Here is a 25,583-nt window from a genome sequence, read left to right as displayed (position 1 = left end):
CTTTGTTACAGAAAAAAAGTCAAGAACAAATGAATCAGTAAATGTACAAAGGCAAAAAGGTCAGTACATGTGAAAATAAACAAAATGTAAAACTTAATTCAACAATGTATAGATTTAAGATAACTTAAATTAACAATGTATAGAATTTAAGATAACTTTTGTTCCTACCTGTTAAAACTTTTCTACCTTGAGAAACTTTTTAAAATCCAATGTATATTTTAAACTCCACGAATGACATAGATCTAAGAGAAAATTAACCTCATTCAGCTTAACTAACAGTAAACAAATTTGGATAAAGAAACGGTTTATCTTTGGACGCTTTCAACCCATGACAGGTTATGGTAGTTACAGTTTTTATTATTCTGTTTACATAATGATATTAGACGTATTAAATATACCCCCAAGTTTAGCAAGCTTTTAAAAAATTCACACACCTGATTTTAACAATTAATATTCGATTAGATAATGATGGTTTAAACTAATGTCAAAGTCTGTTCAGTGATTTAAATGTGATTTACATGGAGAAATGACCTCATGCGGAACCGGTTCATTTAATTCATTTTATTAAGCAGTTATAATTTCTTAACAACTGTTTCAAAATCATAAAGTACAAGACAGGGGAACTAACTCTACAGATTCCTGGCTTGGGACAGGTACACTAAGTGAAAGACAGAGGAACTAACAGGCTTGGGACAGGCACACTTTTTTTTTACATAAATAAGGTCGTTAAATTTCTCGTTTGAATTGTTTTACATTGTCTTATCGGGACCTTTTATAGTTGACTATGCTGTATGGGCTTTGCTCATTGTCGAAGGCTGTACGGTGACCTATAGTTGTTAATGTGTGTGTCATTTTGGTCTTTTGTGGATAGTTGTCTCATTGGCAATCATACCACATCTTCTTTTTTATATAAATCTACATATTCCTGGCTTGGGACAGGTACGCTAAGTACAGAACAGGGGAACTAACTCTACAGATTCCAGGCTTGGGACAGGTACACTAAGGTGGCAGGTACCAGTTTTGGTGTACCAGAACATGTGTCCCACGCAGAAATTTTGTTATAGTTAAGTATTGAGGTATATAATTGCATCATGTGGACTGAAAAAATAAATGAATGTAAATTCTAGGCTATTGTACTACACAAGTAAGTAGTTGCATACACAGGTTGGGGATTTCCTTCACATATAGGTCCAATCAGATGTCAAAATTGTGGTCTCCTCACTTGACGGCATCCAATCACATTGGGGGGAAAATTCAGTTTTATGTAAACAAAAATATCTTGAGATTTTGATGGTAAGGATAGGTTCGGACAAGGCTCTAATTCACTGAATATCCTTTCTCTCTTGAATTTTGGCTAAAATTCTTGTCGGCTTTTAGCAGGATTTTGCAGGTGAGGATTAGATTGGTATCACAGCATCACATTTTTTGCCTTATTTGCAATGCATTTATAAATTTTTAAATTTCCATGCTGGACAGACACCCAAATTTATAGGTTTTCTATATATTAACATAAGCATGCACACATCTTAGTTCCTTGAAACCATACATTTTATTTGTATATAAGCTTGAATGAATTTTCAAGAAAATAAAATCATAAATCCATGAAATTCTAAAGATTTATTGTAAAATAACTGGTTTCTGCCACCTAAGTATAGAACAGGGGAACTAACTCTACAGATTCTTGGCTTGAGACAGGTACACTAAGTACAGAACAGGGGAACTAACTCTACAGACTCTTGTCTTGGGACAGGTACACTAAAGAAGCCCTACTTTGTACACAAGTTTTCATAAACAGCCAAATCAAAATTTTTAAAAAAATGTGTTCGAATCAAAAACAGATTCTAAACAGCAATTTGTATATGAGAAAGAAAAAAAATTGACACATATAAAACAAAAATCATGATTGCAAAGAAATATTTATTCAGTTGCAATAATAAACTGAGGGCAGACACATGTTGTCATTCTGAAACTTTTCTGTAGTTTATTCTTTTAACCTAGTTTTTATTGTTCATTATAACAGACAACAATTGGGAAAATAAGGAAAAATAGCTATAGGTCGTTTTCATATAACTCAAAACTAGAGGCTCAAGACCTGTGTCGCTCATCTATATCATGCTTTGGGAATCATGTAAAATAAGTTTAAAATCATAATAATAGTATTAGATATAAGATATTATTAGATACTATAATGATATATAAGATTATAGCAAAAACTGCAAAATTTCCTTAAAATTACCAATTTAGGGGCAGCAACTGAACAATGGGTTGTCAGATTCGTCTGAAAGTTTCAGAGCAGATAGATCTTAACCTGCTGAACATTTTTACCTCATGTCAGATTTGCTCTAAATGCTTTAGTTTTAGAAATATAAGCCAAAAACTGCATTTCACCCCTATGTTCTATTTGTAGCCATTTGGGACATGTTGGTTGGCAGGCAGGGTATCAGAAACATTTTTTTAAGTAGATACACTAGTGATGACTGTGGCCAACTTCGGTTAAATTTGCAGTCTTCACCAAAAACTTTTTCAACTACTAGTCGGAAGACCAATATTCTGACATTTTTCTTATTGGTTCAAACAAAGTTTTGCAATAACTTACTAGTCCGAATGAAATTTTACTAGTCTCGGGCATCGGACTAGTGGCTAATCGTGCAGACTGATTTGACCCAGTGGTTTCAGAAGACAAGATTTTTGTTAAAGTGAACAGACTGCGAGGAAGAACATGACAAACACAAAGTGAAGAGAAAAGCTTACTTAATCTTTTAGGTCGAGTGAGCTAAAAAGAAGAATTTTAAGAATGTTGCCATGCTGACCATTTCTATATAAGCAAAAAAGTTACAAAAACAAATTTCAGGAGTAATATCTCAAAACAATATTTGTGAAACTTAATTGTCAGGCCTGTCCACAGGTCAACATAATCAAACAAAATTTATTGTAGAATTTAGCCTCAGTCATTTAGATTTCTAGATTTCAAAGTCTAAGGTGAAGACTGCCGACTTGTACATGAAACACATCATTATAGTACGGCTAGTCTTCCCACCCTGTACATGAAACATGTCATTATAGTTCGGCTAGTCTTCCCACCCTGTACATGAAACACATCATTATAGTACGGCTAGTCTTTCCACCCTGTACATGAAACACATCATTATAGTATGGCTAGTCTTCCCACCCTGTACATGAAACACATCATTATAGTACGGCAAGTCTTCCCACCTTGTACATGAAACACATCATTATTAATAAGTACAGCAAGTCTTCCCACCCTGTACATGAAACACATCATTATAGTACGGCAAGTCTTCCCACCTTGTACATGAAACACATCATTATAGTACGGCTAGTCTTCCCACCTTGTACATAAAACACATCATTATAGTATGGCTAGTCTTCCCACCCTGTACATAAAACATGTCATTATAGTACGGCTAGTCTTCCCACCCTGTACATGAAACATGTCATTATAGTACGGCTAGTCTTCCCACTCTGTACATAAAACATGTCATTACAGTTCGGCTAGTCTTCCCACCTTGTACATAAAACACATCATTATAGTATGGCTAGTCTTCCCACCCTGTACATAAAACATGTCATTATAGTACGGCTAGTCTTCCCACCTTGTACATAAAACATGTCATTATAGTACGGCTAGTCTTCCCACCCTGTACATAAAACACATCATTATAGTACGGCTAGTCTTCCCACCTTGTACATGAAACACATCATTATAGTACAGCAAGTCTTGCCATTCTTTGATGCACTCCATGTTCTACTATATGGCGGACAAGTACACAATGCTTCAGACCTTCAATAATGTGAATAGCACAAAATGGAAATCTGTGTTAACATTGTTTGTAACAGAAAAAAATATATATTTTGAAGGTTTTGGTTTCTTATAGCTTTTTAGCAGGTCATTATAGCATATGATATGGGGCTTACCATTCAAAGGGAGATAACAACAATATAACATTTTATTCCTGAACGGAGTTATCTCCAGTTGTTTGTAGTTATTGCACTTGTGAAGACAGGCAAAGTAATTTCCCATAAGAACTCCTTTATGGTGAAAACTTTGGATTCTTTTATTTTCGTGGGTACCAATTTTCTTGAATTTAGGTAAAACTTGCATTTTCATGGGTATTTGATTCGTGGTTTATCAAAAGTCTGCATTCAATCATACCTTAAATTTGCAATTTGTTGAACATTTAAATTCTTGGTTTTCATGTACCAACGAAATCCACAAAAATTGGTATCCAACGAATATTAATGAATCTACAGTACCATGGAAACAACTAAAACTTTTCAAAAGTTGTTCCCCATTACCTGAGTAGTTTATGGCACCTTCATCTGTCTTTTCTTCATTTCTTTCTTCCTTTTCTTCGTCCTCATTCTTACTGCCACCTTGTATAGACTGACTAGTTGTGGAAGAACTTCTACTGGAGGGTAAGGACAGACATTCTAGTATTGGAGCAGAGCAAACAAGTCTAGTCTTCATATTATCATCTGAAATAGAGGAATTTATTGGTCAAATGGATTTGAAAATTTGCCGTATTTTTACTGCTCTGGACAATAAGCCACCAAAAATAAATCAATCATGATTTACCTGAAATGCAAGAAATATAAATAAGAAATATGTGAAATTGAGTTTCCATACTGTTCCGTCCATTTCATAAATAAGATTTCATAAAACGTTAACAAACTGAAGCACTGTTTTTTGTCTCCTGAACATTTAATCAGAGCACAAGCATCATACTGAATCAAGAAGGCAGAGTTTTTCTTCCAGAATACAAAACAGACTCAAGCACAATAAAAATTGAAAGCAAGTTTACTGGGAATTAAACAATAATGAATTATAAGAACAAACAACAATAAAATTGCTCTCTATTTTTTTCATTAAAGTATTTTTTTTCTTCCTTCTTCAAACTTATATCGTCAGTATCAGTTACAGTATGATTTGATACAATTCAACAATCTGAAGCAGATTTAATGATGCACATTACATTTTCTCTCCTGAACATTTTATTAGAGCACAAGCATCATACTGAATACAGAAAGATGACTTTTTCTTCAAAAAATACAAAACAAACTGCAGTACAAATTTGAAAGCAGATTCACCTGGAATTAAACATTGATGAATTATCACAACAAACAACTATAAAATCTCATATTTTCTTAATAAAAAAGAGACAACAACCCGACCATAGAGCAGACAACTTGTTTATTTTATCATTTGAGTATTCAATTAATATCTTCAATGTCACTATTCCTTAAGAGTATGTACAAGGGGAGATAACTCAAAATACTAAATCTATTTTCATTATTGCAAAGAATTGTGAATGGAATCAATTTAATAGTTTTAATCCATTTGATGATGTTTTATGTCACTTTTGGCTGTCATATATGTAGAATGTTTTAAACAGTATGCAACAAATGATTACAGCATGAAAGTTGCCACAATTATTGAGCAATAAGTGCTTGTTCTTTACAGGCTCACTCAATACAAAATCCTCTATAATAATATTTACACACCAATTTTTTGCATAATTTACATTTCCAAGGGGCATAACTCACATCTATATTCCATTCCTATATACAAGGTGATTAAGGATGTACCGCTGAATTAGGTCACATTTTCCAGCTTGAAAATATGTGATTAGGTGGGGAAATCTGTTACAAGTATCCAAGAAGGTCAATAAAGTTCATTTGATTACTCACTCTGGTTAAATGAAAAGCACAGTCAAAAGTCTGATAAGAAAGCATTACAGAAGGAATCAAAGCCTCATTATTTGGGCTTTGAGCAAAGGTGATTTTTATTTATTATGCTGTTGTTATTCTATTTTGACACTTTGATATTTCACATTTCCAAAACACCACATAAAACCCAACCAAAATGTTACATTTTTACCTATGCAATATATGAAAAGGTAAACTTTTTTAAAATCTTAATTAGATGAAAAGGGTGGGGTTACAGAACCCATCTGCACCCTTATCTATTGAGCAGTGTTCTCCCCAGGCCGTTTTAGCGTCGCGGTACCGCGACGCTATATTTTTTCACCGTGATGCTATAATAATTCCCGCGACGCTATAATTATTCCCGCGACGCTATTATTATTTTGAAGATGCTATTTTACTTCTCCTCAATTTTGAACTTTCATCTATTATCGATTATGATCATAAAAATTATACCACCTTTAATTGTAATCCCTTTAAGTCAGACACTAAAGGCAATTAAGAGATTAAATAGCTAGGTGTTAATTGCCATCAGGGTGGTAACTGTTTGGATGCGAATATCCCAAGCTGACACTTGCGACATGACTAATACCACGTGTCTGCAGTAACCAATTTCGACATGCAAAAATGCAATCACAAAACAATTCGAAATCTACGTTTTGTATTACGAAACTTCAGATTGAAACGATTTTAATTTTTTTTTAAAAAGGTCGTTTATTTGTGCAACTCTCCAAAAATTACATTCTTTCTTTTCCGGTAATACGAGAGCGAGAAAATTTTGGTTTAAAGCTAAAATAAGTTTAATACTTCTTTAAAAAGTTATCATAATTGGCTGAAGTTTATGTTTAATCCATTTAATGCATTAAAAGCGTCTTATTCATTCACAATCTCTTGTCAAACAATGTTTATTCTCGGACTCATTTTCGTAATTTTTCTACGGCCGCCATTGTACATTTTTGTGTAAACTACGGATCGGAACCGGACCAGATATGACAAAAATCCACATTTTCACGATAATGACAACAGATGGACAGTAGACAGAAAAAATATACCAAGAGAGAAAACTACGCTTTAACAGACTATTTTTTAGATAACTTTGTTAAAAATACATATCATTTTAATGTAAAAATAAAAAACAACTGGAACATGAATTTCATAAACATGATAAAAAAAGTTTTTAAATTGATTTTTTTTTTGCTACTTTTGCTACTTTAACTTTACTTGATATACTATAAAAAAATAGTTAATTTTGTGTACTAGACTATATACAGGTTGATCTATAATGAACCATTCATTCATTTGACTTATTGTTGGGTAACTGAAACCACATATTTATTTTTATTTGGCACAAGAGGAAAAAAATAATTCTGTAACTATAAATGAATAAAGAAAACATAAACTGAAACAACTGTTTTTGTGGTTATAGTTTAATTGTATTCTCAGTTATGAATTGAACAATATAAACTAAAACATATTAAGGAAATAGAGCATCAACGCGACGCGACAAACGAAATTAAAAAAAAATATAGTTATTTTTATTTACGCAAAATGTGATGCTATCCAAAATTTCTGGGGAGAACACTGTTGAGTATCAAAGATTTAGAGACACATGTCATAAACCCCTTGTGTAGCTTGCTTCATATACTTTTTACAATTATCACTCCAAATATTGGCTTGCCAGGTGCCCCTCCCCTCTTATTTTTTTTCAAAATCCAGAATCTGCATCTGTATGATCCCACATCTCTCATTTATATGGTGTAACACAACTAATTCAGGCCGGCTCAGAAAGCACATAGCTGTGTAGCACCACTAATTTAGGCAGGTTCAGAAAGCACATAGCGGGGTAACACCACTAATTCAGGCCGACTCAGAAAGCACATAGTGGCGTAACACCACTAATTCAGTCCGGCTCACGCAGAAAGCACATAGCGGCGTAACACCACTAATTCAGGCCAGGTCAGAAAGCACTGTGATGATGATGATAGCGGTGTAATACCACTTATTCAGGGCAGGTCAAAAAGCACATAGTTGCATAACACCACTAATTCAAGCCTGGTCAGAAAGCACATAGCGGGGTAACACCACTAATTCAGGCCGGGTCAGAAAGCACATAGTGGCGTAACACCACTAATTCAGGCCGGGTCAGAAAGCACATAGCGGTGTAACACCACTAATTCAGGCCAGCTCAGAAAGCACATACCGGGGTAACACCACTAATTCAGGCCGGGTCAGAAAGCACATAGCGGCGTAACACCACTAATTCAGGCTGGGTCAGAAAGCACATAGCGGCTTAACACCACTAATTCAGGCCGGGTCAGAAAGCACATAGCAGCGTAACACCAGTGACTAATTCATCATAATTGATGATATGAAACACTATTTTTATCCTTGTGAATTATCTTAATTTCTACTTAGAGAACTATAAATCCATCCATTGCATTGCCATAGAAAATCAAATAAACCACAAATATAATATTGATATAACTCCATAATTAGCTCTATTAGGATGCCATTTAAGTTAGTTTAGCATAAGAACTATCATATAAAAAGACTCATTTACAAATAATACCACACAAAAAGAAAGCTTCATGTAGTCTTTCCATGACACAATCGTGTAAGGTGCCTCCTGTTTAAATCAAACCACACTTTATCCATACTAACATATGTTCAAATTTCTCTATGTACCGTGAGTAGTAAACCATACATTGCATGGTGCCTGCAATTCTCCAATGGTGAAACGACATAGAAAAAGATCTATTTATTTAGTGTGCAACTTTTCAGCATTATCATTCCTTCATATGAAACACTATAATTCAATATATATATAACATCTACTTCTTCTCCTTCTATATATATATAAAACAAAGATGTGGTATGATTCCAAATGAAAAAATAATCCCAACAGCTAGAGTACATTATTAAATGACTTTTGGTTTAAGCAATTATAGGTTATGTGGTACAGCATTCAATAAATAAAACCCATACTGCATTTTAACTGCATATTGCATAAAGAATGTCTATCAATTACATGGTCATTTAATGTTTCCCTTCAGGGAGAAAATAATAGAGATAAAAAAATCCATTTTAGAACACTGATGTCTATATATAGTTTGACTATGATGTTTAGAGATAATCAACTTGGGTCTGACTTATTTTCTACATTCCATTTCATTTACAAACACAATGTCATATCATTTATTTTAATTATATTCAGATTTAATCTGACTTTATCATATTCTCTGCAATAACTGTCTCCATATTTATGCAGTGAATTCTATATTTTAAAATACACATTATCCACAAGAATATTTTGAATAAGCAAATCAAGATTTTCCTAAACTAGACTAAAAGAGAGAAAAAGAGAGTCTAAAGATACCAGAGGAACAGTCTAACTCATATATTATATATATATATAGGTTAAATGTATTAATTAAGCAAAAATATTTAAATCAATAATTTAAATTGCATTTATTTTCCACCTTTTGATAAAGATATGTAAAGTATTTAAACTTTGTGTAACATACTTATCTCCCTTTAAACAGAACTAACCCTCCCTAATCCCATTATTGTCCAAATTAATCCCCATATTCACCTTTAATCCCTCCCATTTCTGGTCTGTTTTATAAATAAACATTTTGGACTATAAATGTACAAATAACATTTCATTTTCTCAATGTGGACAAGAGAACAGTAAATACCTTATTTGTAGACTTGAGTCTTATACGTAATCGTTTCATTTATTATAAAACAAGAATGTGTCCTCAGTACACGAATGCCCCACTCGCACTATCATTTTCTATGTTCAGTGGACCGTGAAATTGGGGTAAAATCTCTAATTTGGCATTAAAATTAGAAAGATCATATCATAGGGAACATGTGTACCAAGTTTGAAGTCGATTGGACTTCAAATTCATCAAAAACTACCTCGACCAAAAACTTTAACCTGAAGCGGGACAGACGGACGAACGGACGAACGGACGCACAGACCAGAAAACATAATGCCCCTCTACTATCGTAGGTGGGGCATAAAAAAATACAAAACATTTAACATCATGTCGGGGACAGTCCCTTGAACAATTCCTCTGACCATAAATTATGTCCGGGACAGTCCCTTGAACAATTCCTCTGACCATAAATTATGTCCGGGACAGTCCCTTGAACAATTCCTCTGACCATAAATTATGCCTACATTTACATTGATTTCTTTATTTGCGTTGGTTTTTTAGCTTTTGATTTTGGACTTTCCATTTTGAATTTTTCTCTTGAGTTTTTTGGTTCTTTCACTTTTTTTTATCACCTAAGTCCACATGACAATGTCCTGTATGAATGATGGAAATAATATTATAGAATATTTCTTCCACTTGGACCTTATATAATATATATATCCTGACACACAGACACCACTTATTCAACAACTCCAGATATTGTGAGTTTTTAACAACCTTGACTGGCTATTCAGTCCTGGTAGTTGGAAACAACTCAGTAAGTTCCTTTAACCAATTATACCCCTATGGTAACAGTGTGTCCCTTTATTATAAATGCATGAAGGCCATACGGTGACCTACAGTTGTTAATTTCTGTGTCATTTTGGTCTCTTGTGGAGAGTTGTCTCATTCGCAATCATACCACATCTTCTTTTTTTATAAGCAAGAATTTAGTGGTTTATCTGCCCCTATTTCTCTTCAATGTGACATGAATTCCCCTAATTTCCCCCTCATGAATTCCCCTAATACTCCCATTGTTGACAAACAAAACAATACCTTATCCTTTTCCAATATAAACCCATAAATCATTGTGATCTTTGACATGCTTAATAAGGCAGGTAATTATGCAATTAAGTTCAAATTTCTGCTCAATAGAAATCAATTCCATCACCATTAATTTACGGCATTCTAAAACATAAAACCTTTCACTATTATGACTATTGGAAATGAATTAAATATTTCTTCGTTTTTATATAGAATGCCGATTTAATGTCCCATTACCACTTCATTCCTTTTTCGATAAATTATTTCTTATTGATACTTTAGTAAAAGGATAGAAGATTTTTATCTGTCTGCAACACACACAAAAAATTGAAAAAAAATCTTAGTAAGTTATGAACAATTCAGATGTTCTCACAATCAATAGTACGTTAAACTCACTGTCCTAGTCATTTTTGAGAAAGGGGGCATACTTTTTTGTGAAAGTCTTTGGAAAGAACTGAATAGTGGCCTTAACTAGTAAATAAAATTATATTAAACTTAGCTCTGGGTAAATAACTAGCGTTATCTGGTTTATGAATCCAAATAAAAACCAGTTCTGATTTAAGCTGGCCTCAAATGGTAAATGAAACCATGCTATAAAATTAGCTCTAAATACTGGCCTCAAATGGTTCAAATGAAACCATGTAAAACTTAAGCTCTGAAAAACCGCTCTAAACTGGTGAATGAACCAACTTTGTACATATTTTATCTATCTAAGGTACAAGGACAATAACTAACTAGAGCCTGTGTCACTCACCTTGGTCTATGTGCATATTAAACAAAGGACACAGATGGATTCATGACAAAATTGTGTTTTGGTGATGGTGATGTGTTTGTAGATCTTACATTACTGAATATTATTGCTTTTTACAGTTTAGCTCTATAATAGTATTCAAGATAATAACCAAAAACAGCAAAATTTCTTTAAAAACTACCATTTGGTGGCAGCAAGCCAACAACCAGTTGTCCAATACATCTGATAATTTCACAGCAGATATATATCGACTTGATAAACAAATAATATAAGCCAAAATCTACATTTTCCCCCTATGTTCTATTTTTAGCCATGGCGCCCATCTTGGTTGGTTGGTCAGAGGAGAAGCTTTCAGTAAAAGTTAACGACGACTGTCTACAAGGACGCCAGACGAAGATGCAGGACGCTGGACGCCAAGTGATGAGAAAAGATCATTTGGCCCTTAAAAAGAATTTTTCTTTTGTCCTTTAAACTTTTTTTAAATTATAATTATCTTAGAAAAATGAGTACCGGTACATTGCAATGTGATTAATATTTTCAAGGACCATAACTGGTTAAAAATATTTGATCAGAGCTGATTTTCGAACTCATCCAAGACTTTGCTGATATAACCTATGACATGATTTCATAAAAATCTTTCAAGAATTGTACACCTGAGTGTGCTTATTTGACCAAATATCCAGGAAATATCGCATTACATCTTAAGGAAGAGTAATCTGTTTCATTTCTTATTATTGTTTATGTTTTCAAGTCATTTAGATATTCATTTGATTTACAAGAGTGTACACACTGAAATGTCTCACCTCCTTACTATTAAATCATTGATATTAATATGTTGATAATCCTAAATATAAAGCTTTTTTATTACAACTGTCACATAAACTTAACATTAACAACTGAACCATGAAAATGAGGTCAAGGTCAGATGAACCATGCCAGGCAAACATTGTACAGCTAAAAATTCTTTGATACAACAAATAAAGTTGACCTATTGCTTCTAGTTTAAGAGAAACAGACCAAAACACAAAAACTTAACACTTAATTAGCAATGATTATGAAAATTAGGTCAAGGTCAAATAAAACCTGCGTAACTGGCATGTAGATTCTAAAATATTTCCAGACACCAAATATAGTTGACCTATTGCATATAGTATTAGAAAAAAAGATCAAAACTCAAAAATATTACTTTGTCCACTGAACCATGAAAATGAGGTCAAGGTCAAATGACTACTCCCATATAGACAAGTACACCTTACAGTCCTTCCAAAATACACCAAATATACTAAACCTATTGCTCATAGTATCTGAGATATGGACTTGACCACCAAAACACTGATGGATGAAATGAGGTCGAAGTCAAGTGAAAACTGTCTGATGGGCATGAGGACCTTGCAAGGTACGCACATACCAAATATAGTTATCCTATTTCTTATAATAAGAGAGCATTACAAAAAATCTTAACTTTTTTTTCAAGTAGTCACTGAACCATGAAAATTGGGTGAAGGACATTGGACATGTAAAATTGAGAATGGAAATGGGGAATGTGCCAAAGAGACAACAACCCGACCATAGAATAAACAACAGCAGAAGGTCACCAACAGGTCTTCAATGTAGCGAGAAATTCCCGCACCCGGAGGCGTCCTTCAACTGGCCCCTAAACAAATATATACTAGTTCAGTGATAATGAACGCCATACTAATTTCCAAATTGTACACAAGAAACTAAAATTAAAATAATACAAGACTAACAAAGGCCAGAGGCTCCTGACTTGGGACAGGCGCAAAAATGTGGCGGGGTTAAACATGTTTGTGAGATCTCAACCCTCCCCCTATACCTCTAGCCAATGTAGAAAAGTAAACGCATAACAATACGCACATTAAAATTCAGTTCAAGAGAAGTCCGAGTCTGATGTCAGAAGATGTAACCAAAGAAAATAAACAAAATGACAATAATACATAAATAACAACAGACTACTAGCAGTTAACTGACATGCCAGCTCCAGACTTCAATTAAACTGACTGATAGATTATGATTTCATCATATGAACATCAGGCACAATCCTTCCCGTTAGGGGTTTAGTATCATACCATCATAACATATATGAGAAGAACATAACCCGTGTCATGCCAACAACTGTTTTTTGAATAAATGTGTTTAGTTCCGATGCAAAGACCCTATAAGTGAATCAATATTAACGCCAAAATATGCAATCTTTAATGACCTGACAACAGTATTGTAACTATATCCCTTCTTAATAAGTCTATTCAAAGGTTTTGTTAGTTTTTGAGGTGACTGACAGAAACTTTATAACATGAGGCATCTATATACAAAGTATGATGCATCTAGGTCTTCCACCTTCTAAAATATAAAGCTCCACAGAAGTAAGCCAATGCGACCGCCGCCGGATCACTATCCTTATGTCAATTTTTCTGCAAAAAGTCTCAGGCTCGACAATTAAACTATGAAAGGTCCTCTAGCAAAGAAATAAGATATTCAGAATGTAGACTAAATTAAGTTATCTCCCCTTATACAGTAGGAAATCATTGACAGTTTGACCTTTATAAACGTTCCAGATTAAGTATGATTCTGCAGTCATTCCTTAGCTATCAGTCCCCTCATACAATGAAATATAAATCTAATTTGAAGAAATATTACACAAAAAAATTTCCACTCGACTTGTTATAATACTGTGTAATTCAAAATATATTAAAGCATAAATAAGTTCACAAGTAGGTATTTAATTATAACGATTTAATTCAATGATTTATCTGATTGTTTAATATGGAACCTAGGTATATTGACCACTGTTAAAAACATGTTAATTGTTTATACATAATTATAATGCACTTAGTTTAAAACTTCATTAAACTTTCAAAGGGAATTTTGTTTAATTCAATACAATTTCAGTTTGTATTAAATAGTATGCGTCCTTTGAGCTTTGTCTTAATTAAATAAAATGACTGAGTCATGCTTCAGTGATTCCCTATATAAGCAACCAAATTTTTCCCACAAAAGGGGGGCCCGCGCCACCCAGGGCCCCACTGGATCCGCCTGTGTATATTCACAAATACATATGACTGTGTAAAGTGTATTTATTGGGGGGTAGTTAGATAGTTTGTCAGTTCACTACGCTGTGCCATTGACCGCTGGTGCGATGCTTGATCACTATCCCTATGTCAAGCTTTCTTGAATTTTTTTGACAAAAATAACTTCATGCTAGCTACATCTTTAACTCAAGACGGAGATGCTAATTGTTGTTTGTGCTTGGCCTTATGATTCAGTGCAGAAATAATTTTCGTTAGAAAATAAGAATTCTATCTAACTGGGGAAAAAAATTGTATAAAAAATCCTATTACATCCTGAAAAAAATTAAGGTATAAATAATACACACAAAAAACCTGTATGGTTAATCAAATAATACTGCAGATTTGATATCAAAATGTTTTTGTTTAATAATTGACAAACTGACCACAGGCAATAGTAATTGTCCAGAGTACACACTAGAAACATGTTTGTAATAATAATAATCATTTCTAGCTAATTATATTGATGTAGTTTTTATAGCAATAAAAGAAAAATTTCAATACACGATTTCACAATCAATATATATATAATCAGATGAGGGAATATTTGAATTTTGTCCGAGTAAATTAATATATGTCTGTTTTTGCTGGTCATCATCTTTAACATTTGGTCAAATTTGTTTTAGTCTTTAGTACAAATATTTGCAGAGCCGAGGTATTATGCTGCAGGGATTGTTCAATATAGGTTCTCTTAATCTAACTTTGTTTTCCAAATAAACCCATTTATTAAATTTTCTTGACCCTCAGAACATTTAGATGTCCAATTCACTATGACTTTCTGTACCTTTGCTTGTATATTTTCTGGATCTCTTAAATTCACTTTGACTTTATTTTTAGACCCTGTTAAAGCTAATGTTCAGTGGTTGGTTTGATAAAAAGACCATAGTAAATATACTGAATTTTTCATGACGTATATAAGATCAACTTAGATGAAATATTGTAAAATCGACTCCAGTTCGTTTGATTTTCAATACCTATTCTTATATTTTTTTTAGACCTCTTTTAAAGTTAATGTCCAGTTGATTTTCAATAACTCTTTTTATTAATTTTCTTGACCCTCATAGAGTTAATGTCCAGTTGATTTTCAATAACTCTTTTTATTAATGTTCTTGACCCTCATAGAGTTAATGTCCAGTTGATTTTCAATAACTCTTTTTATTGTATAGCAATATAATATTTCCCACAGAACGTAACCAAAAGTTATCGTGCAATAAATTCTAATATTGCAATAGTGCAATAAATCTTCAAAATTCATGACGTCATCAACGACAAAATCTTAGTTTAAACCAATTTTTACTTTTAAATATTATATTGCTATACAATAAAAGGGTTATTGCATGAATATTGGGGAATATTGTCCCTTGTAGAACATATATTGCACTCGCAAGCTCGTGCAATATAAAATTCTACTTGGGACAATATTCCCCAATATTCATGCAATAACCCTATATTATTAATGTTCTTGACCCTCATAGAGTTAATGTCCAGTTGATTTTCAATAACTCTTTTTATTAATGTTCTTGACCCTCATAGAGTTAATGTCCAGTTGATTTTCAATAACTCTTTTTATTAATGTTCTTGACCCTCATAGAGTTAATGTCCAGTTGATTTTCAATAACTCTGCCAAGATAAATCCTTTGGAATGGAATCTTCTATTGTATAAAAACACAATCAATTATCTGGACAACATGATGGATTATTTGATGTCAATTTCTACTGTTTAAATCAATTCTTTGTTTTGTTACTGAAGGGAATAACTAAATCCTCCCAGGTGATGATAATTCCTGTCAGAATGTCATTGTGTGCATGTAATACAGGTTCCATTTCTAGACCAAGATTTAATAAGGCTACATGCCAATCCTTAGACAGACTTGATAAGGCCAGGTCTAAATGTTTTACGAGGCCAGGTGTTATTGCTAGACAGACTTTTACTAGGTCAGGTTCCATTCCTAGACCAAGGTTTAATAAGGCTGCATGCCATTCCTTAGAAAGACTTGATAAGGCCAGGTATAAATGTTTTACGAGGCCAGGTGTTATTGCTAGACAGACTTTTACTAGGTCAGGTTCCATTCCTAGACCAAGGTTTAATAAGGCTGCATGCCATTCCTTAGAAAGACTAGATAAGGCCAGGTAGAAATGTTTTACGAGGCCAGGTGTTATTGCTAGACAGATTTTTACTAGGTCAGGTTCCATTCCTAGACCAAGGTTTAATAAGGCTGCATGCCATTCCTTAGAAAGACTTGATAAGGCCAGGTATAAATGTTTTACGAGGCCAGGTGTTATTGCTAGACAGACTTTTACTAGGTCAGGTTCCATTCCTAGACCAAGGTTTAATAAGGCTGCATGCCATTCCTTAGAAAGACTTGATAAGGCCAGGTGTAAATCTTTTACAAGGTAAGGTGTTATTGCTAGATGGACTTTAATAAGCCATGTATCATTGCATGACAGACTTTACAAGGCAAGGTCCAATTCCTATAGAGACTTTATAAGACAAGGTCCAATTCTTAGAGAGACTTTATAAGGCAATGTCCAATTCCTAAAAAGACTTTATAAGGCAAGGTCCAATTCCTAGAGATACTTTATAAGGCCAGGTCCAATTCCTAGAGAGACTTTATAAGGCAAGGGTTCATTGCTAGACACACTTTATAAGGCCAGTGTCCATTGCTAGACAGACTTTATAAGGACAGGTGCCATTGCTAGACAGGCTTTACAACACCAGGGTAGATTGCTAGACACACTTTATGAGGCCAGGGTCCATTGCTAGACACACTTTATGAGGCCAGGGTTCATTGCTAGAGACACTTTATGAGGCCAGGGCCCATTGCTAGACACACTTTATGAGGCCAGGGTCCACTGCTAGAGACATTTTATGAGGCCAGGGTCCATTGCTAGACACACTTTATGAGGCCAGGGTCCATTGCTAGACACACTTGATAAGGTCAGGGTCCATTCCTTAACAGACTTTACAAGGCCAGGGTCCATTGCTAGATACACTTTACAAGGCCAGGGTCTATTGCTAGAGACACTTTATGAGGCCAGGGTCCATTGCTAGACACACTTTATAAGGCCAGGGTCTATTGCTAGACACACTTTATGAGGCCAGGGTCCATTGCTAGACACACTTGATAAGGTCAGGGTCCATTCCTCAACAGACTTTACAACACCAGGGTCCATTGCTAGACACGTTTTATGAGGCCAGGGTCCATTGCTAGACACATTTTATGAGGCCAGGCTCCATTGCTAGACACACTTGATAAGGTCAGGGTTCATTCCTCAACAGACTTTACAAGGCCAGGGTCCATTGCTAGACACATTTTACAAGGCCAGGATCCATTGCTAGAGACACTTTACAGGGCCAGGGTCTATTGCTAGACACAATGTACAGGGCCAGGATCTATTGCAAGACACACATTCATAAGGCCAGGGTCCATTGCTAGACTCACTTTATAAGGCCAGGGTTCATTACTAGACACATTTAACAAGGCCAGGGTCCATTGCTAGAGACACTTTACAGGGCCAGGGTCTATTGCTAGACACACTTTATAAGGCTTTAAGGCCACGGTCTATTGCTAGACACAATTTACAGGGCCAGGATCTATTGCAAGACACACATTCATAAGGCCAGGGTCCATTGCTAGACTCACTTTATAAGGCCAGGGTCCATTACTAGACACTTAACAAGACCAGGGTCAATTGCTAGACACATTTTACAGGGCCATGGTCTATTGCTAGACACACTTTATAAGGCCAGGGTTCATTTATAGAAGACTTTATTTTTTAAAGTGTTTTGTTTCACTGAAAACATAAACGATTCAGCAAACCAGTGTCAAGTTTGTGTCAATATTTTAATAGCCCATCAAATGAAAAATTAAAATAATATATGCAAATTAGTATTTAGCCTTCAAATTACATATAATTATAAGTTCCCTTTAAATGTTCATCTATTGAAGGACAGTTTGTAAACCCTGAAGAGTCAAGTACATGTCAATAGTGGTGTATCAAATGAAAGAGAAAAACAATCTGTTTCTAAATATTGACTTTGTCAATAATAAAATTGGTATTTAACTCTCTTTATCTGTTTGTAAATGTTGACAACTGTTTAATCAAACATGTTTCTGTGAGAAATAAGGGGGTTGTATTGGTGCAATGTTCCCCCTTTACAAATCTACCGACAAAGACTTTTATTAAATGTCTCAATGTATCACCATGTTATGACAAGGTTTCCTTTCACTGTCATGCACCACTCTGCTCAACATTTTCTCATGACTTCAAATACATATAACTTTTAATATTAACAGAACATATTGTTATGTCTTCTGATAAACACTTCCTTCTTTGCTTTAAGAACATTTCTCTATATACTTAATAGAGGGGGGATAGGACCTTTATCGGGACTCCGGGATCGGGTGTTTTTAAGCTCGGGATTTCGGGATTTACCTCTTCGGGATCCGGGAATTCTTTATTTCGAATTTCGGGATCCGGGATTTTTATTTATTTAAATTCGGGACCTCGGGATTTCGTGTTTTTAAGCCCGGGATTTCGGGATCATAACCCCTCCTATCCCCCCTTTTAATATAGTGCTGGAATGTTTCGATACATTGAAGACCTGTTGGTGACCTTCTGCTGTTGTTTTTTCTATGGTCAGGTTGTTGTCTCTTTGACACATACCCCATTTCAATTCTCAATTTTATAAAATGGAACTGGACTAAGCTTGCTGTTTTCGGTGTGAGCAAGGCTCAAGATTTGTGTTGAAGACTGTACTTTGACCTATAATGGTTTACTTTTATAAATTGTGACTCGGATTGAGAGTTGTCTTATTGTCATTGGCACTCATACCGAATCTTCCTATATCTTTAAAACATGTCTTTGTTTAACAAAAGATATACCCAATTTACACACTAATAGACATGCAACAAGAAGACCACAATTATAAAAAAGAAGATGTGGTATGATTGCCAATGAGACAACTGTCCAAAAGGGACCAAAATGAAACAGACATTAACAACTATAGGTCACCGTACGGCCTTCAACAATGGGCAAAGCCCATACCGCATAGTCAGCTATAAAAGGTCACGATAAGACAATGTAAAACAATTCAAACGAGAAAACTAAATGTATGTACACTTAGAAATGTGTGATTATACCAAATATGCATACTTATAGTTGTTAATTTCTGTGTCATTTGGTCTCTTGTGGGGAGAGTTGTCTCATTGGCAATTATACCTCATCTTCTTTTTTATATAGCTAGTAAAAAATTAATAAGATGTGGTGTAACTGCCAATAATTATTGTTCATCAGAGACCAATGCCAACTATAGGTCATGGTATAGTCTTCAACAATAAACAAAACCAACAACAACTATACATGCCATAGTAAGCTACATAAATTATTCAATTTAGTAATTTATTTCTTTTTCTAATATTATTTTAAGCGGTTATTTTTGAAGAATATTTGAGTGTAAAAGCTTATGATATGCTCATTACTTGTTGTTTTTTTGGGTATAAAATATTCATCAAAACAAGTGCAAAGTCACTGGTAATTTTTGGGTATAAAATATTCATTAAAACATGTGCAAAGTTAATGTGAAAGATTTAACCTAGGGGAATATATTAGCAAGTCAGCTGTAAGTTCATACATCATGCAATGATATCTCAACAGAACTATTCTTCTAAAACTTTGACAATGTTCAATTCTGAAATACCAATATTTTTTGGTGTGCATACACGAATAAACATACAGGCTACAAAGTTTAAGGGTGTGTATGTAACACAAGTACTTGTACATGGCGAGATACAAGCAGTCTGCACCAAAAACTTTTTCAAATTCTAGTTTGAAAAACAAATATTCCGCTTTTTTCTTATTTGTCCAAACAAAGTTTTACAAAAACTTACTAGTCCAAATTTCACTTAAGTCTGGGGCATTGGACTAGTGGCTTAAACAGTGCAAACGTATACAGGTTTAAGGTGGTTTAAAAAAGAGAAATTTTAGTAAATGTGTTGGGTACCACCTTAACATGTCCAAGATAAAATTGAGATGTAATTAAACATGTCAATGAAAAAGGTACCTGTGTCTTTATTTGTTAAAACTAGATAAACTCTTATTGATTGTGCCTTGTATCTGAATTAATACTTAATAAATCATCAGGTCCATTGTTGTTAACATGGTTAAGTAGTTATAGAAATGCACGAACTAATAAATTTTAATACCTTCACAATTTCTTAGCAATTGTTAATTGGTACTGATATAAATCACCTATATTGTGATGTTGTATCATAGTTACTTTACAGTATTAACTACTTGTCTTATAACATATGACAAGAACACTGTATTGGATCATAGTAAACTTGTGATGTAATATAATATACAAACTAAGCTAGTGTATGTGTACTGGATATTATAATTTAAAAATAAATGAAGAATGTGTCTATTAGGAAGTCAGATGATGTAGCTTTCTGGCAAATACTGTTATAAAGGGACATAACTAATGAGAAGAATGGTAACTAGTGCCACAACCCAAATTGAACTTGATCTATAACGCGTGTCTGGCGTATATACTAAATTTAGTCCTGGTATCTATGATGAGTTTATTTACTTTGCGGTATTAAGCCTTTAGTTTGTAATTTCATCCATCAATAATAATTAATACTGCGGAATCAAAGTAATTTTTTTTCGTGGCTATTTAAATGAGCATTTTTGTGGATATTTGATTTTGTAATTTTGCCAATTTGTGCATACAAATCTGACAGAAATTTTTAAATTCATTAAACATTTGAATTTGTGGTTCATCTGTACCCACGAAACCTAATGAAAATTGGTATCCAACAAATAATAATGAATCCACTGTAGTTTTTTAACATATTTGTACCTAAATTTTCCTCTGGACTCTCTGGCATCTTGATGACCTTGACATCTTCCTCTTCATTGTCGAAGGACTTTGCTATGGAGGAAATCTTGTTGGTCTCTGAAATAAATAAATAAATGAATTCTTCATCTGTCCTATCAACAATAATTTTCTGTCCGGGACATGGTCCTAGTATTATATTATCACTCCAGCCAATAGATTAACAGATCTTATAAAAATCCTAGCCACTTATTTGACCTGTCCTTTGTCAAGAACCTCTAGTTTTGTGTGTGGTTTTTATTTTGTTTTAATTTGGTTCATTTGGAATATGTTTCAGATTTAAATGAGGCATCCATTTTGCTAACATATTTTTTCGTTATTGTTTTAAGGGCCAGCTGGGGGTCTGGCGCATGGGGGCTGAAGACCAATTGTTAGCCTTGGGCTGTTTTCTGCTCTTTGACTCATTCCCTTTTTCCATTTTTTATTCTATAAGCAGTTCATGGAAAACTCAAATGGAATATTATAAACTTATAACTATTTCTCTCAATAAAAGGCCCTACATATAATCAGTTCTTGTCATAAATAATATCATTGTCCATATCTTGTCTTTAATTTCAATATCAAACTTTTAATCAACTTAAATATCTCCATATTAACTATGATCCACAGTTAAATACCTCTATTTATATCCTGATCAACAGTTTTCTTTACAAAATTCAAGATTATATTTGAGATTTAAATAAATTATCCACGGTTTAATTACAGCTCTCCATTACTGAATGACTAATCATAATTAATGTAAATCAATGAGGTTAAAGGTCAAGTGTCTCACCTTAAAACAGGGTTAGAGGTGAATTCTATACATTTTTACATATGATTTTTGCTAATTCTATAATGATTGAACGCCATATGAATAAACAGAACACAATCATGAATATATAGAATATAAGAAGCTGTGGAGGAGTGCTAATGAGAACTTAACTCTCCATTCAAGTCACAATTTATAAAAGTAAACCATGATAGGTCAAAGTACGGTCTTCAACACAGAGCCTTAGCTCACCCCAAACAGCAAGCTATAAAGGGTCCCAAAAATGACTAGTGTAAAACCATTCAAATGGGAAATCTAATGGTCTAATCTAAATAAGAACAGAGAAATGAGAAACACTTATGAACCGCATCAACAAATGACAACTACTGAACATCAGATTCTTGACTTAGGACAGGACTAATTATATATACTTACAATAGAATCACTAATCTTCTCTCTCTCTATTTTACACTTTCACTACTGAATGACTGATATATGTTCTTCTAGCTATCTTCTAAAATAAAATATCAAATAAGCAGATTAAGTTTTGATTTTGCAATAGCTTCTAATAAATATATAATAACAAAACTTTGTCTTATAAGGAGAAGGGAAAACTGTGTTTGTCTCAAATAAGGTCTAGGGTTCGAATGCTATATATATATATATATATAAAATTAAGATGTGGTATGATTGCCAATAGCAAGACAACTCTACAATAGACTAAACGACTAAGAAATTAACAACTTTAGGTCATCTGACAGTCTTCAACAATGAACAAAGCTCCTACCACATTGTCAGCAATAAAAGGCTCCTAAATGACAAATGTAAAGCCATTCAAAGGAGAAAACTTTATGGCCTTATTTATACATAAACATAATGATGCCAACAGCAGTTCATTCAGCTAATGATAGTAAACATTAATACGAGTCCATTATAAGGACAGTGGCGGATCCAGCTATTTTAAAAAGAGGGGGGGGTCCCAACCCAGGGTAAAGGGGGGTTCCAACTATAAAAAATTGCTCCCATTCAAATGCATTGATCGACCAAAATAAAAGGGGGTTCCAACCCCCGGAACCCCCCCCCCCCCCTGGATCCGACATTGAAGGACACCAAAAAATTGTCCATGCACTCATACCATCTGATTTCAATATTTAGTAAAACATGAAACTGGGTCATAGTCATATGATTTGACACATATTTTAAAATGTCCACATATTATTATGAACCAACATACCAAAATTGAAGTTCATATTTACACAAGTTGATGGTTTAGATGTTACCTTAACCAAAAATGTAAAAGTACATAGTCTCAAATACACATGTATTATATTCAGTCTCAAATGTACATAAAATTTTGAATGGGAAATATGTCAGAAAACAATCAGTTTCCAATTGTACATGCAGGATTTTCTCGCTGTGTTGTCATTGACAGGTGGCCTAAATTGACTGTATTTTGTTCTTTGGTAGGTTGGTGTCTCTTTGACCCATTTGACAGCTAGTGATTTCCATTCTCAATTTCAGTCTCAAATGTGCAAATGTCTCTGACACAATTTCCCCATTTCCATAATTCTCAATTTAATGTCAAATATATATATCCAGTGTCAAAAGTACATGTATATGTATTCAGTTTTGTAAATGTAGTTGTATATTATATTGACCTTTTTATCCTAACAACATCTTGTCTTAATCAACCATCTGTGTTTTATTATATAATTTAGAATGTTTATAGCAGTTTCACTCCATATAACTCACTATATTTGTTTGTAAAGTTCATATAAATACTGCAATAAAATGCACTTTAATTTCAAATGGTAATAAATGTTCATGTTTTATGCACTTCAAAGCTTTTAAAGATATAAAATATAAATATCTTATCCTTCAAAATTTGAGATTTTAAGTTATTAATCACAGATATTTCAAGTTTAAATGTTAAATTTTAAATTACAACATTAAAACAGAATTTCTCAGTTCATACTTGTCAAGGAACATCTTAAATCTATTTTCTGACATATTTATTTATATTGATGAATGATTTTTACCATCACAATGTATGTGATTTCAACATGAACCAAACTGAGCATAATCTTACAAAATTGTTCATGTTTTAAATTTTTTTAAATCTTGAACACATTTTTTCTCTGATATCAAATAGGAGACAGAACGGAACTACAGAACTACTACCAATTTTCAATAAACTTAACAGATCTAAATGGAACACACCTGAGCCGGAACACACCTGAGCCATGAGCAAGGGTCAATCTCAGTACCTAGTAAGAGCTATTAAAAGACTAGCTATATATCACTGATGTTGGAGTTCTTAGAACATTTTGCCACCAAGGCCCCTAATTGATCTTAATACTTTAATGCTTCTTTGTCTACCATCTAATGGGTTTCATATATATGAATCTTAACACACAAAATTATTATGTAGGTCCAGGTGATATAATTTTTAGTAAAAAAATATTATGGTATAAAAAAAACTGTATTCACCATTTGTATTATTCAATCCATCTATCTTTACCAAAAAATAAACAAACACTATAACTTTCTCTCAACATAGATGAAAGTCAACATTAGATACAAATCACAAGTCTATTTTTAAATACTGATTCTCCTTCAAAGTATCTAAAATACAAAAATAAATATTTCCTTCTTTCAACTTACAATACAATAATAACAAGCATAAACAGAAACCTTTCAATAAAGTCATTATAGAGATCAACTTACAATCCAATGGTTCAACCCTCCATTCTAATCACTTTTACTCACTTTGATGTAGGAATATAACACCATGGCACAATTCATAAATCATAAAATATTGAAATTTTAATTTGTCCCATAGTGACTTCAATAATTGTAAAAGTGAAATATCAATAATCCTAACTGTTACTAACTATAGTGCATCATAACATTACATTGTCATCATAGTACATTCTTACATTACATTGTCATTTAATTGTTACTGTTACTACATTACATTACATTGTCATTAACTTATATGACATACAATAAATATCAATGGTCTTAGATACTTTCATACCAGAAATCTGATAAGGAGTGTTTCAACTGAATATGTAAAGACATGAAATTAATTGATATATCTTTCAATTCAACTGATATTTAATTATTCACAATATTATACATTAAACAAATTAAAAGACTCACTTATTATATGTAATGTTACAAATCTACATGCTATCTTTTTATCTTTATATTGAAGTCAAAACTTGTTCTTTCTACAGTTCAGTTATTTATTAAGTATTGAAGGTTATTTACATCATAGCTGTAAAGGTTTATTTACAAAAAAATTTGGCCTAAAACTAATGGAGTTGGTGAACTAGTTAAAAATTATTTTGGCCCTTTTTTCTTTTGTGATGATGTCGTGAAATATTTTAAGCTCAAACACATCAAACGAATGAAAAACACCTAAATAAATGTACACCAATTTTTTTTTATTTTAAAAATTTCTAATATTTTCACTGTGGGTAACCCCCCCCCCCCTTTTTTCTGAAATATTCTATAAACCACATTCTGTACTTAACAACCTAAATTCCCAGGGGCGGATCCAGCCATTTTAAAAAGAGGGGGGGGGGGGGGGGGGGGGGGGGGGGGGTCCTAGCCCAGGTCA

At 33.5% G+C, this 25,583-nt stretch overlaps 1 protein-coding gene across 6 annotated transcripts in view; it reads right to left on the bottom strand.

Moving 5' to 3' along the window:
* LOC139499351 (cytosolic carboxypeptidase 2-like) overlaps nucleotides 1-24,902 on the bottom strand; it is a 123,735-nt gene extending 98,833 nt beyond the window's left edge. For 3 of the 6 annotated variants that reach the window (XM_071288025.1, XM_071288027.1, XM_071288022.1), the window contains exons 1-3: nucleotides 24,650-24,902; nucleotides 21,172-21,297; nucleotides 4,318-4,497 (exon numbers count right to left, since the gene is read on the bottom strand). In XM_071288025.1, the coding sequence (XP_071144126.1) occupies nucleotides 4,318-4,497; nucleotides 21,172-21,297; nucleotides 24,650-24,665 (322 nt within the window). In that variant the 5' untranslated portion in view covers nucleotides 24,666-24,902. Of the gene's footprint in view, nucleotides 1-168; nucleotides 397-4,317; nucleotides 4,498-21,171; nucleotides 21,298-24,649 lie in introns of those variants that run through there. The other 3 variants (XM_071288030.1, XM_071288033.1, XM_071288023.1) reach the window with 3 other exon arrangements.
* Nucleotides 24,903-25,583: the final 681 nt, after the last annotated feature.

This window comes from Mytilus edulis, chromosome 12, assembly GCF_963676685.1.
Source record: "Mytilus edulis chromosome 12, xbMytEdul2.2, whole genome shotgun sequence".
Lineage (NCBI taxonomy): Eukaryota > Metazoa > Mollusca > Bivalvia > Mytilida > Mytilidae > Mytilus > Mytilus edulis.
This window is presented reverse-complemented; position numbering and strand designations above follow the sequence as displayed.